Raw genomic sequence first — 13,724 nt, 5'->3', positions numbered from 1 at the left:
TCCTGTATCATGTTCAAACCGAGGAGATCACATGCTACATACGAGACACGTGATACCTGGGGAGCAGCCCAGTGTCCCTGTTATGCACACCTCCATGCTACCTCATTTGATCCTTAGAGCAGTCTGCAATGCTAGCTACTTGCTTCATCGTGTGTCAGGATGGCTCAGGGGTACCCGACAACTTGCCCCGGATAAGGCACAATGTCAGTCTGCGAGACATTTGAAATCACACCCGAATTGTTCTCAGCTGCCACCTCTAATGCAGCTGCGCGCAGCAGCTATAATTCTGGACCTAAACCTTGGACCACAGCACTCATTAGTGAAGCATCTAGAAGGTGAAGAATGCCAGACAAAGGTTAGGTCCAGTGAACCTTCCTAACCTGAGGGCATTGGCTTGTCAACCTCACCATAAGCCATAGTCCTGTCAATTCCAACATGGGGGTCCATGCATCTCTGTGGAGAGCAGAAAAGCTTCAAGAACAAGGCATCCGAACTTCTGTTTTCTAGGTGGAAAACATCTCATCATTTAAAAATTTCCATCTTGCCATGTGTTTTATGATGCACATAATGTATTGTCACAATAGTGCCCGTGTGTGGTTTGTAAATAAGCGAACATGCATCTGTTGACAATGCATACTCAAAATACTTCTTCTGAGAAGGCTATGGAGTTCCAACAGTTTAGGGGCTAGAGCTGGGGTGTGACTCGGTGGCACGGTGCTTGTCCACCCTGGATCTCCAGCCCTGGGAATCAAGAGTGGAGTTAGACACTAGGAAGGGCTACCTTGTTCCCAATAGCTATTAGTGCACAATTTCTCAGTGGCTCAAGTCCTCTAGCAGAGAGTGGCATCATCCCTGCCACTTGTACGTGTGGCCTTGCACGTGTAGTCAGAACGACACTCTTGGGAGTCTGGGTTAAAACAAAATGATGGAAAGATAGATGTCTCCCTTTTCAAGAAAGCAAATTTAACAAGGCCAAATTTCTTGAAAAAAATTGAGGCATTGTTAAACAGATTTTTTATGTTCAATTAGGGGAGAAACAATGTGTTCTGGCAGCTACTTTGGGCGCACCTGAAATTAGTGATGTCCACAAAACTCATTTCCTTTATAATTCTCAACAACTGTACACTGGAAGAAATCCTTCATCCCTTTGTGCATGCATGTGCTCACGATCCACTTGGCAGTAATTCCTGAGCATCTATTAGGTGTAAAGCCCCAGGCTGGTGATGAATATCTTGCAATCTCTGCCCCCAAAGACTTTTCTTTTAATAAAGAAGACAAGCACGCACACAAATAACTGTAATAAAATAAAGCATCCTCTAAGTGCCACAAACTGCCGTAAACAAATGGGACCAGATATAGCAGAAGGACCATGACCTCTGACCCCAAGAGGAGGGAAAGGCAGCCTTAGGACTTCTATTTGTTTTCTAATATCATACTAGAAACTTAAAATCGATATCTTTTGCATGTGTTAAACAATGGGGAAATCTCTCTGGACATGACAAGCCAAGAGGATATTTGGGTTGTAGGATAATGTGTGATTTGGAGCCATTGGGACTGCAATGCCACAGAGGTTTATATAATGGGCTGCAGCCAGCCCTCAGTGTGGGGGAGTCTTCAGTGATGCTCGGCCATCTTTGGCCGTGATAGTTGACATTTTGGTTTACAGTTGCCTGCAGGCAGGCATAACAAGCATCTTCAGTTGGCTCTTGGGAAGCAAATGTGTTCTGATGAGCAGAAATTATATTTTTATTTCATGTTAGGGCATACCTAGAGATTCTTGTCAAAAATCTCTGAAAGACCTTGTAAAACATGGACAAATGAAAAATATACAAACTGACCTTTCATCTTCTTGGGTTCCACATCCATGGATTCAAACAATCACCAACTGAAGACTGGAGGAAAAGGCAATAAAATAATACAAATTGAAAAATAGTATAGCAGCTACCATCATGGGATTTACATTGTATTAGTTGTTGTGAGCAAAGTAGAGATTATTTAAGTACACGGAAGAATTACGTAGGCTGTGTGTAAATGCCGCTGCGGGACGGATGTGAGCACCTCAGATTTGGGTACCTAGAGGTCCCAGAACCAGTCTGCAGAGATTGAGGAATACCTGTGTGCTGTGAGGACAGTAGTAATTTAATAACGAGCTACGTGTACTGAGCACACACTCGAAGAACAGCAAGCAAGCACATGATGTTGTGGGGAGGCCAGCAATGCTACCTGTTCAGGGTTCCCGCCACCCGACTCCCATTCAGGAAAGAAGAGGCAACCTGGCCTTCAGTTTCAAGCATCAAGATGGACCCTGGGACTCCATCTCAGAAATAAGGTGGAAAGGGTTGTTATACAGCAGGACGTGTAAGCTCTCGGGGACTGTCACTAGCAGAGGAGTGGCAAACAGCGCTCCTGTTCATGGCGCAGGAGGTCACCCCAGAGCTACCCCCAGGTGTCATCTGAGGTCCAGAGCGCTGAGCCAGCACTGTGCCAGTGTGCTCCTGGGACAGAGTGGTTCTGTGGCCCAGCCCAGCTCTCTCTAGCCTCGGCAGTTGGTCTGCCTCTGAGGGTAGCTGGCCTTTCTCCCAGAGGATATAAGCTCCGTGGGGGAGAGGCATCTGGACTTAATTCTGAGATGACCCAGCTCCTGGGGATGCCAGGCAATCTGAGTCCTAGGCTTCAGAGATCTGTGGGGGGTATCCTGTCACCAAAAGCACCACCTGAGGACCTAACCAGAGTTGGTACAAAAGCTCCTTATTTCCCAGTGCTTCCTCTTAAAGTCTGAAAACCTTTAAAGGGAGAAAAACATCTCTGCAGATGGTGACACGGCTACTTGATTTTATCGTTTTTACTGGTGACGGCCAGGGATTAATTCCAGAAATCTTTACCGAGCACTTCCTACCTACCAAGCACCCTATGCTCCCAGAGTCATCCCCCTGCCTGGCATGAGCTAGCCTTGCTTCATGTTGAGGCTAGGTGAGACCAGACACTGTGTCTGAGGTGTAGCCCCATGGACCTGCCTATTTTCTGTGTTTTAGATGGGGCGGGAGGAGGGAAAACGTCACAGCTCTGAGTCCCGGGTTTCAAAAGATGCCAGCCTAAGGGCGTGGGCCGTTGGGAGCGTGCTGATTATTGTTAGTCCTAATGGTGGCTCCAATTAGTTAGCCCTCCCCTGCCTGTCAGTATTGGACTGTAGGGAAGGTCAGGACTTGTGTGTGTGTGTGTGTGTGTGTGTGTGTGTGTGTGTGTGTGTATGGGGGGGGGGTTCTCTTACTATTGTGAAAAGTGGAAGAGGTCATTTCACGGCTGTCCAGGGTGTTTTCCATGGCAGCTGAGTCCTCCCAGCAGGGCATGCTTGATTCTGCTGCAAAGCTGAGAAGCCAGATGGCTGCCCAGCCAGGGGACCTGGCCCGGCTTCCATCAGGTCATGAGGAAGGCTGGAAAGACCCTTCTCAGGAAGGGCGGGGCAGGCAACACAGTCCACTAATGCACCTCTAAGAAAGGGACCCCAGGAACCCCTTAGGGTGCACAAAAGGCAACCCTGTCCGTGAGCCCACACCCGGCCTCCAATGACACCACCCCCTGCCTCACCGCTCAGTCTGTCCTAGTCCACCATCCTCTCTGCCGGCAGCTGCCACCCACCACTCTGGGGTTCAGTGTTCTCACCGCTGAGCCACTCTGGGCTGTTGCCACTTCACCCCTTTGTTGGATTGAACAGGTATTGAAAAATAAAGCCCTTCTGCAGCCAGGATCGCAGAAGAATGGCCTGAAATGGACCTAGACTTTTGGGTCTGGTTCCTACCCAACCCCTTTCCTTTTCAGCTTTGTGTGCCCGTAATTCCCAGCAGCAGTCAGTCAGCAACATAAAGACATGGAGAAGACAGAGTCCTGGTGTCCTTGTAGCCCCTGCTATGAGAGGGTTCCCAAGCCCCTTAGGAGGCATGCCTAAGAGGCACAGGTTACGCGCCAAGGCCCTCAGTGGGGCAATCTGAGGGCCACACGCCGGCGCCGCCCTGTGTGCTGGTACCCTGATAAGGCCTCTTCTGGCGGCAGAGTAGAGGTGGCAGGTCCCTGGAAGCCAGGCTGCTCCGGCTGCTTTGACAGCCAGTCCGCCTGCCCTGGAGGGTCCTGGTCCCGAGTGAGACACAATGGGCTTCTGTAAAGTAAGTACTTGGGGGCCGCACTTCCGGGAGCGATGTGGAACAGATATAAGGCTGTCGCCACTGGTGGTGGGGAAGGGTGCCAGCACCGGGCAGCCCTGGGGTGCAGAGGAGACCTCTCATTCCACAAAGGACTTGCCGCTGAAGGAGATAGATGGGGCAGGTGCCCTCGGTTGTTTCTTCACTTGGTACTTTTTACAGCCGCAGACTTGACTGAGTTCTTTCTGGGATCTTTGATCTATGCTCTACTTGGGGGTTAGGCGTCGTGGTTTGCGGATTCATCGCAGAGTAAACCCGCTGAGATACTAGGGGCTTTCCTGACCCCTGAGTACCTTCCAGCGGCGGGGAGTAGAGAATAAAGACACTCGGGAGGGGTCACTCGGCCCTCTGCAAGAGGCTGCCGCCCTCTTTGGAAAACAGGCATGCTTATTTGCCCAAAAGCCAGGCACCTCATGGACAAACCTTCTGGGTTCTTAAAATGGTAGATTTTGAATTGCTGCTGCTCACTCGAGGGAAAGAGGGGATAGGGAGGAGGAGGAGGGAGAGGAGGGAAAGGGAGGAGAAGGGTGAGGGGAGAGGGAGAAGGAGGAGGGAAAGGGAGGAGTAAGAGGGGAGAGGGACAAGAAGAGGGAGAGGAAGGAGGAGGGAGAGGAACAGGAGGAGGAGGGAAAAAGGAGAGGGAGGAGGGAGAGGGAGGATTTAGAGAGAGGAAGAGGGAGAGAGAGGAGGCAGAGGGAGAGGGGAAAGGGACAAGGAGAGGGAGGAGGAAGGAGGAGAGAGAGAGGAGGGAGAGGGACAAGGAGAGAGAGGAGGAAAGAGAGAAAGGATGTAGAGAGAGGAGGAGGAGGGAGAGGGAGGAGGAGGGAGACGAAGGAGGAGGGAGAGAGAGGAGAGAGTGAGAAGGAGGGAGAGGGTAAAGGAGGGAGGGGGTAGAGGAACAAGGAGAGGGAGGAAGATGGAGAGGGAGGAAGAAGAGGGAGGAGGAAGGAGAGGAAGGAGGAAGAGGGAGGGGAGAGAGAGTGAAGAAGGGGGAGAGTAGGGAGGGGATGGGAGAGGAAGGGGAGAGGAAGGGGAGAGGGAGAGAGAAAGGGAGAGACTAGTGTAGCTCTGGGAGACAGGTAATACAAGTTGGCTCCCTCCCACTCCAGAAATGACCTGACAGTTTCTACAAAACTAACTGGCATTTCCCCCCTTTTAGATTAACCAAAGTGAAACATACTTAGAAAGGCAGGGTTTTTGTTATTACCGAGAGAGATGAGAGAGAGAGAGAGAGAGAGAGAGAGAGAGAGAGAGAGAGAGAGAGAGAGAGAGAACGCTAGCAGAGTATTCTCTAAAAGGCACAAAATGCCTTTGTCTTCCAAGGGCTGCTCACCAGCCACCAGCAGTGGTTATGAAGTGACGTGTGAGGTCCTGTGTGGCAGGAACAAAGCAGAGAGGAGCCAGAGAGGGAAATCCCTCCCTGGAAGAGTTCATGGCCCGGCTGAGCGGAGAAGCTTAATGCAGTGTGAATGAGAAAATTTCACACCTATTAAAAGGCTGGGGTGGGTAGTGTGCTGGCCTAGCTTGGAAGAGACCAGGGCTCCATACACAGCACTATAAAAACAGACAGAAGCAATGAGCATTGGGCAGGGGAATTCTGTGTGTGTCTGGGGGCGGGGTCTGCAAGTTCATAGGGCATTCAGGAGACTCAGTGAGGTGCCTGCCCCTGAGCAAAGGCTTAATGAAGTAGCCCAGGAAGAGAGCCCAGAGCCCTGCACTGCTTCAGGAGGGAGAGATGGAGGCCATGGCGCCTGCCAAGGTCCAAGGTAAGCACGGCTAGAGGAATAGCCAGGAGGCTAGCAGCAACAGGATGGAGTGCTGAGGAGAGCTGAGGTCGGAGGAGTGGCTGGAAGGCGAGATGGGGCCTAGGTGCCCAAGATGTGAGCCTTTGTATATCAGTATGAGAATTTGCCATTTGCCCTGGGTAACACAACAGACTTGGAGCAGTTTGGATCTGAAACTACCAGCATTCGCGTCTACCTATGCTGGCCACTTCCTGGTGCCTCTGCAGCCGAACTCTTCTTAGTCCCTGACTTCTAACGCAGCTCTCAGCCTTTTCCTCTGGAATGTGCAGGGCCAGTTACAGTGAAAGAGGAAACAAGAAGGCCAGGGACGCTCACTGAAAAGCATTGCCCTTGGCACAATGCAACAGGAGCCAGAAGCTACTATAGAAACACAGTGTGTTTGCGGTATGGCCATTTGTAATCCCAGCTGCTAAGAGGGAGCATAGACCGGGATTCTGGCGTTGCCAGCCATCCAGAACGCTCGCGGTGTCAGTGTTGGAAAGCTGACTGTTCAGAGGGAGCCCAGGCCTCGTCTGCTTATTTGATTTTTTTCCTGTCATTTTTTTCTTTTATTGGAAATAGATTTTTGTCTCACATACTATATCCTGATTATGGTTTGCCCTCCCCCTACTCCTCCCAATTCTTCCTCCCCTCCCCTCACATTGGGCTCTACTCTCTTTCTGTCTCTCATTAGAAGACAAACGGACTTCCAGGGGCTTATAATTTATATGATATGATAGAACATGATATGATATGATATGAAATGAACACAGTGGAACTGGATGAAACAAACGGAAGAGCCCAAGAAAAGGCATAAAAACCAGAGGCCCAATGTTCATACACTGAGGAATCCCATAATAACACTAAACTGAAGCCACAATATAAATGCTGAGGACCCAGTATGGACCCATGCAATGCCTGCACTTGCTGCCTCTGTCTCTGTGACTTCACAGAAGCTTGGCTCGTGTTGACTGAGAAAGCCTTGTCGTGCTGTCCTTCACCCCCTCTGGCTCTCACACTCTTTCTGTCCTCTCTTCCACAGGGTTCCGTGAGCACGGAAGGGAGGGATTCGATAGAGATATCTCATTTAGGGCTGAGTGTTCCAAGGTCTCTCGCTCTCTGCGTAATGTCTGTCTGTGGGTCTCTGGATTTGTTCCCATCGGCTGCAGGAGGAAGCCTCTCTGATGATGACTTTCTTTGCTTTTAGAAGTGGCGGTGGTATTTTTTTCCTCCAAATGGCCCAGCTCCTTCCAGTACTATCTTTTCATCCACTTTCTTTGTTTCTTCTTCTCGCTACCTTTCTGTGCTGGGAATCAAGCCAAGGGCCTCATGCTAGCTAAGCGCACACGGGACTACTTGGGCGGCACCACTGGCCCCGCCCACTTCCCCGGCTCTTTACATATAATTACATACAATCATAGTGGCTGTTGGGAGAAGCAGACCTCATCCTGTCATTTTCAGCCCTCAGTGGCTTCACCTTGTTCTGAGGGTAGAGTCTGGCTTCTCTCAACCTGGACACCTGGTCCTGCCCTCTGGGCCCCTTCCTCAGTCCCACCCCCGGCATCTTCACAGGAATCTGGCAATGGGGTCGTTTTCACAGGGAGTTCGCACCACTCCATGCGGTGGGATTTGTAGAACTGTTATCCCCGACACTTCCTTGTCCCTCAGTCCCTGGCGCATAGTAAGCGTTCATAAGTCTCGGTGACACTAACACGTGACCAGACAATAAACCACCAGCGAAGCACCTAACGGATGGTTATCGCTACCAAGGCTATGGGCGAGTCCGCAGGTGCCGCTAAACCTGCACTCTGTGGGTCTGTCTCCTCCCAATGTGCTCTGCACTGGGAGTTTTAAATTTCACCTTACAGGAACCCCCCCCTTGCGCACGCGCAGAGCCCTCCTCTTTCCCACACTTCTGGACTTATTTACCTCTGTGTCATTGCTCCTTCAGGCTGAGCTGGGGGAGGGCAGTGTGCTAGACTGACTCATCTTTGAGTCATTTCCTCTCACTTTCCCCAGCCTCCGAGGAGGTCCTCAACGTGGGGCTGAAAAGTATTTTTCAAGTGATTTAATATAAAAGCAGTGAAGGCGTGTGGGCTCTCATTTCTCCATTGCGAACTCAGGTTGTGAGCACCGGCTGTCAGGATCCATCTGGCTGCTAATTTGCAAAATGAATCTCCAGGCAGGTCTGAGTGAAAACTAGGAGGGATGTCACAACTTAAAAGCCTAGCTTCCGAGCCAGCGTGGAATACAGGAACCCCTGGCCTGGACGGCGGTCAGTCATCCTGCCTCTGGCAAGCTTGGCTTGCCATGCTTGGCCGTGCAGTGACAGTGGATTGGAGATCTTGTTAGGGGAGGAATTGCTTTGCTCCCAGCCTCCTGTGCTGTCCTGACCAACACCATCCCTCCTAGCTCACTGTGGGTGCTGAGTTTCCTGTATCCACACAGGAAGGAAGTGATCCTGCTGCTAATGGATCCAACCAGCCTAAGTGCATTAGCAGTGGGAGGGATCCAGGAATGGAGGTAGCATGGGACCCGAAGATGGAGAAGAGCGGAAAGTTGGTCAAGCACATGGCCTTCTCTCCTGATCCTCATTGTCTTCTGGAATGGGTTCCTGATCTCTTGTGGCTGTAGAAGGCAGTAGAAAACCTCTCAAGCCCTTCCCTGGGGTGACATTGGCCAGAAGACTGCCCTGTCTTCTCCCGAAGTAGGATAGGAAGCCATGTTTTGGAAGAGGGAGCAGTTTGTCCTTCAGGAAGCTGGTCCCCCTTAAAGCCTGGCTCCTGTGTTCTGCTGTGGTTTAGTGACTAATCACTCACAGTTTCTTTTCACTTCAAAGTGACAGAAACTGTTCAAGGGGCCTCTGTGTAGCATCCAGCACTGGTGGGTTTGATTCTCTGTGATATGGTTTGAAGGTGCCAAAAGAGCCCCCAAGTCCTGCGACACCTTTGCCACTTCGGCCGTGGAGCTCAGGGGTGCACGGAAGACTTTTCATCAGGCCGTCTCTAAAAGTCTTCTATTAATTACGTACATGTCAGCCTTTTCAGAATACCGAGTTGTACTCTGAAAGAAACTGATTCTTGGTGAAACTTTTAACAGATAAGAGGAAAGCCAAAGCCGGGCGGTGGTGGCGCACGCCTTTAATCCCAGCACTCGGGAGGCAGAGGCAGGCGGATCTCTGTGAGTTCGAGACCAGCCTGGTCTACAGAGGGAGTTCCAGGATAGGCTCCAAAGCTACAGAGAAACCCTGTCTCGAAAAACCAAAAAAAAAAAAAAAAAAAAGGAAAGCCAAGAGTAGAAGCATTCAAAGCAGATGGCAGAGGGGCAGTCAGAAGGTGTAGGGATAGAGAAACTTCCTTCCCAGCTTAGGACAATGGCCCTGGGCTTGACAGTACTTTCTGAATATTCTTCTATCTTTAACTCTTTGATCCCAACAGTCAGGTCTATCACATTTAGAACAAGTGAACTGGCCGGGCGATGGTGGCACACTCCTTTAATCCCAGTACTCAGGAGGCAGAGGCAGGTGGATATCTGTGAGTTCGAGGACAGCCTGGTCTACAAAAGCTAGTTCCAGGACAGGCTCCAAAACTACTGTTTCTCCGGGGGGAAAAAAGTATGAATTGATGAGGGATGTTGGGTTTGAAGTAGAAGCCTGAGGTCAGTGAGACCTTGCATGACTTCTGAATGTCTTCTCGTATAGGCAGGTGTCTTGGTGACCATGGGATCAGCCCAGGTGTGCACCGGGCTTATTGGCTGAGTTCTCTTGCCCAACTCTGGCCTTTCAAACACTGGGTATGAATAATGCAGTTAGTTTTGCTTTTGCTTTTTACCTCCTTTTTTGTTTATAGTTTTTTATTTCAGTTTTCATTTGGTTGGTTGATTTGGGGGCGTGAAATTTGTTTGTTGTGCCATCTGTTTCGTGTCCCCACACACAGATCTTCACTCTAGACCGGGCTGGCCTGGAACTCACTAAATTCTCTAGCCGGCCTTGGATTTGCAATGATCTTCCTGCCTTAGCTTCTCCAGGACAGATGTTACAGGTGTGAGCTGCCATGTGTGGTTGTAATTTTACAAATAGCAAATACTACGCTTGCAGAGTCTTGTATTATTTTTGGACCAGGTCTTACTATGTAGCTTAGGTTGGCCTCAAAACTTATGGCAATCCCCCTGTCTCAGTCTCGAAGATCTTGAATCATGAACATGTACCTCCATTCCCGTCTGTTCCTGACTCTCAGTGGGATGTGGAGACTGCTCTGTAAGGCTCTACTGCAACTCGCCTCATGTTCCACAGGGAGGAGTGGGGTTGAGTGGCTAACCACTGACCGTGCCCCATGGCGGGGTACAGCTCAGCAGGTCTTCCCACTCTCCGGAGCAGTATTCAGGGCATTGTCTTCTTCACTTACTCCCTGGGCATACTGAAACCTACTGTTTCATATATGCGTCTCTTGGTGCCTCAATACCCTGGCTGGGAGGTGCAGGACCCCCAGTCCACAGATAGTCCTACTTGTGGGGTCTGCAACCAGAACTCCTAGGTTTGAACCCTCTATCTGCCACTAAGTATTACTCCTGGACCAGAAACCCACTGCCTGCCCCCTTGGTCCTCACCTGTTAACTGTAGACTACATTGACTGTCCTAGGATAGTCAGGAAGGATGCGTACATTAGGCTAATGCCGTGATCCAGGAAATGTTGGATATATTGTTTTATATTTGGAATCAAGAGTCCTTTGCATCAAGAACTTGAACCATTCTAAAAACTTTGGAAGAAATTAAAAGTCCTTCCTACTTTAGAATTCCACTGAGTTAGAAGCAACAGTGAGCAACAGAGTCCCTGAACCCCCCACAAGTGGTAAATGTTGCATTAGTGGATTATATCTAGTACAGTTGAGTTGAGATGAGAAGAATTGATTCTGTGGGGAGGTCTCCAGCAAATCTGGGCGGCAGGAGCTTGGCATAGACTTACTGAATCAGTAGGGTTTTTTATAGGATGCAGGAGGTGTGGACTCTATGGTCCTTGTAGAGGCTTCTCCTGGGGCTGGCTCTGAGGTACTGTGGGACAGGGAGAAAGTGGTGAGAGGGGAGGATGGGGAGATAGAGGACACACTGCACGTTCCTAAACTCTGCAGGCATTCAGCAAGCCAGCAAACAGGACAGGGTCAGGATCCGTTTGCGCTTCAGGAAGCTCAGTTTGACAGGGACAGAGGGCCAGGGGAGTGAACACCAGCTAGCACAACGGATCCCGTGTCCAGGTGAGAACTATTGAGGTCCAAAAATGGACGATCATACAACTGAGTAGTATCAGTGTTGTGTGGTTAAATGTCTAACTCATTTAATATTAATGACAGCCACGTGTCTGTGCAACAAAGAAGGAAACAGAGTCTTATGAAGACAGGGAGGATGATGAGATAAGGTAAATGCTGGCTGCTTGTGCAGGGCCCTTAGGTCTGGGCTCTAGTCCCACAAGCTTGGTTTGGAGGCACAGTAGGAGGGTGTAGGTCTGGGTATGGCTTAAAGCTAGGATAACTCACCCGTGTCTGGTGTTTGCATCAGTATGTCACAGTATGTCACAGTATGTCAACAGTGAAAAATACGATGCCCCAAGCTCTGGTGTTCTTTTGTATTCTTGCTCATCTGTGCTCTCTGATCAATGAAGTCTGTCCCATTACCAACACCTGAATGGCAAGTTGGTTAGAAGCAATGGTCTGGCAAATGACAATCAGAGAGATAGGAGGGGAAATGATCTTGAAGAACCTGTCATTGAGACTGATAAGGCTGATCAATCATTCATGCCCGTAGCCAAGAGCATTGTATTTGGTACAGACTACTGATTCAACAAAACAGGGGTAGAAAATGAATCTTGTCGCCTGATGTCAGTGCTGGCCCATCCCACAGCAGCTACCTGAGATGGACCAGGATTCCGAGGCTCTGGTCCCCTCATGGCCAAGAGTATCGTGGAAAATGTCCTCTCTCCTGGGCAGATGAGGGGAGAGGACATTTTGGTGGGTGAGTTGTGGGCCATCATTGTTACTCTGTTTCTTTCTGCCTTCTGAAGCACAACCTTAGTGAGATAAGCCATGCTGTAACTGACGCTTGTGAGGTGCCCGTCTGTCAAGGATGTCTGATGTTAGGTACTGTCAAATCCCATATACATTAGTAGATGCTAGTTCTATTCCTGGACAATGTGGCATCACCTGCTCCAGATCCTCCCTTATTCCGTGGTCAGATCATGCCTGGAGTTCCACACATTGGAGTCAGTATGTTCCACTCTTCTGATCTGGACCAGGAGAGGCACAGAGTTGAAGGAACAATGCCCACTTTGTTGTTAAATGTGAGCAAATTGCCCTGGAGGTCATCAGTTAGTGTGGAGTTGCCAACCCAGCTTCCTCAAGCTTCCAACAGAATCACCAACAGTCTAGACTCTAGCCTCTAGGCCAACTGCCCCTTCGGTTGAAGGTCTTTGCATGGCTTGGTTCCCAGAACCCTGACAAAGGGTGATTCAAGAATGAAGAAAAGACAAACATGACACACAGGAAAGCTGGGTTTGGGTGGTCTGGGCTCTCAGACAGAGAAGCTGTGGCACCTGGGAAGCACGGTACGTTTATCATGTACACTTGAACAGGGAGACAGGCTGTTGTATACACATGAACCAGGAGGGAGGATTATTGTAAAAGATAAACAAGGAGGCGGGGTTATTATACACAGATAAACAAGGAGGTGGGGTTATTATACACAGATAAACAAGGAGGCGGGGTTATTATACACAGATAAACAAGGAGGAGGGGTTATTGTAACAGATATACAAGGAGGTAAGGTTTTACATACAGCTGAACAAGGAGGGTAGGGTTATTGTAACAGATAAACAAGGAGGTGGGGTTATTGTAACAGATATACAAGGAGGTGGGGTTATTATACACAGATAAACAAGGAGGAGGGGTTATTGTAACAGATATACAAGGAGGTGGGGTTATTATACACAGATAAACAAGGAGGAGGGGTTATTGTAACAGATATACAAGGAGGTGGGGTTATTACATGCAGCTGAATAAGGAGGCAGGTCTAGCTAATCCCAGGAAGAGCAATCTCTCTAGGGAAGCAGTCTTCAGGCTGTAAGCATAGGCTGGGGCTATGGTGGACATTTTCTGCACACACTACCAACCTTTACACGAGGACCTAGGGGAGGCTTTGTCACTCCTATGGTGCCGAAGCATTCATTGGTCCTTGACATAGCTGTGCCCCTTCTGGCTACACCCTCATCCAGCAGCACGAAATAAAACTGTGAAAGTGAATGACCACTCTGTCTGCACGTGTGCAGAGAATTTGAAAATGTGTAAACTTTGGGGGTTTTGGTGTGTGTGTGTGTGTGTGTGTGTGTGTGTGTTCCCAGTGAACAATGCATCAAGAAAGCTTGCTTTGTGCCATCTTAACTCTGTCTGGAATCTCCCATAAAAACAGCCTTCTGTCTTTCTCCAGTTTTGTGAGTGCACCCCCTGATGGGGTGATGAATCAAGGAGAGAGGTTGGATTTTCACCATCCAGCGAGACTGTGGATTTCAGTTTTGAAAAAAAAAGTCACTTCCTTTCCAGCATTCTTGTTTCTCTGTATGAAACATGGGTACATGCTACCGACTCCCACAGAAGTACCCGGCGTTGAGTTATGAGCTGTGTAAGCAGATCGCTCTGGACATATCGGGCACAAAGTGACAGTTCACAGGCACTCAAGGGTTAAGCTGATTGACCTGGGTCCTGCCCT

At 49.5% G+C, this 13,724-nt stretch overlaps 1 protein-coding gene across 8 annotated transcripts in view; it reads left to right on the top strand.

Annotated features, from left to right (window-relative positions):
* Ank1 (ankyrin 1) overlaps positions 1-13,724 on the top strand; it is a 177,211-nt gene that overhangs the window by 60,957 nt on the left and 102,530 nt on the right. The window contains exon 1 of one of the 8 annotated variants that reach the window (XM_057752205.1): positions 4,128-4,157. The exons of the other annotated variants lie outside the window; for them this stretch is intronic. Coding sequence (XP_057608188.1) covers positions 4,143-4,157 — 15 coding nt within the window. The 5' untranslated portion in view covers positions 4,128-4,142. Of the gene's footprint in view, positions 1-4,127; positions 4,158-13,724 lie in introns of those variants that run through there. 8 annotated transcript variants of the gene reach the window in all.

The sequence above is a fragment of the Chionomys nivalis genome, chromosome 20, assembly GCF_950005125.1.
Source record: "Chionomys nivalis chromosome 20, mChiNiv1.1, whole genome shotgun sequence".
NCBI lineage: Eukaryota > Metazoa > Chordata > Mammalia > Rodentia > Cricetidae > Chionomys > Chionomys nivalis.
Note: the sequence above shows the minus strand (reverse complement) of the source record. Positions and strands in the feature narration are given on the sequence as shown.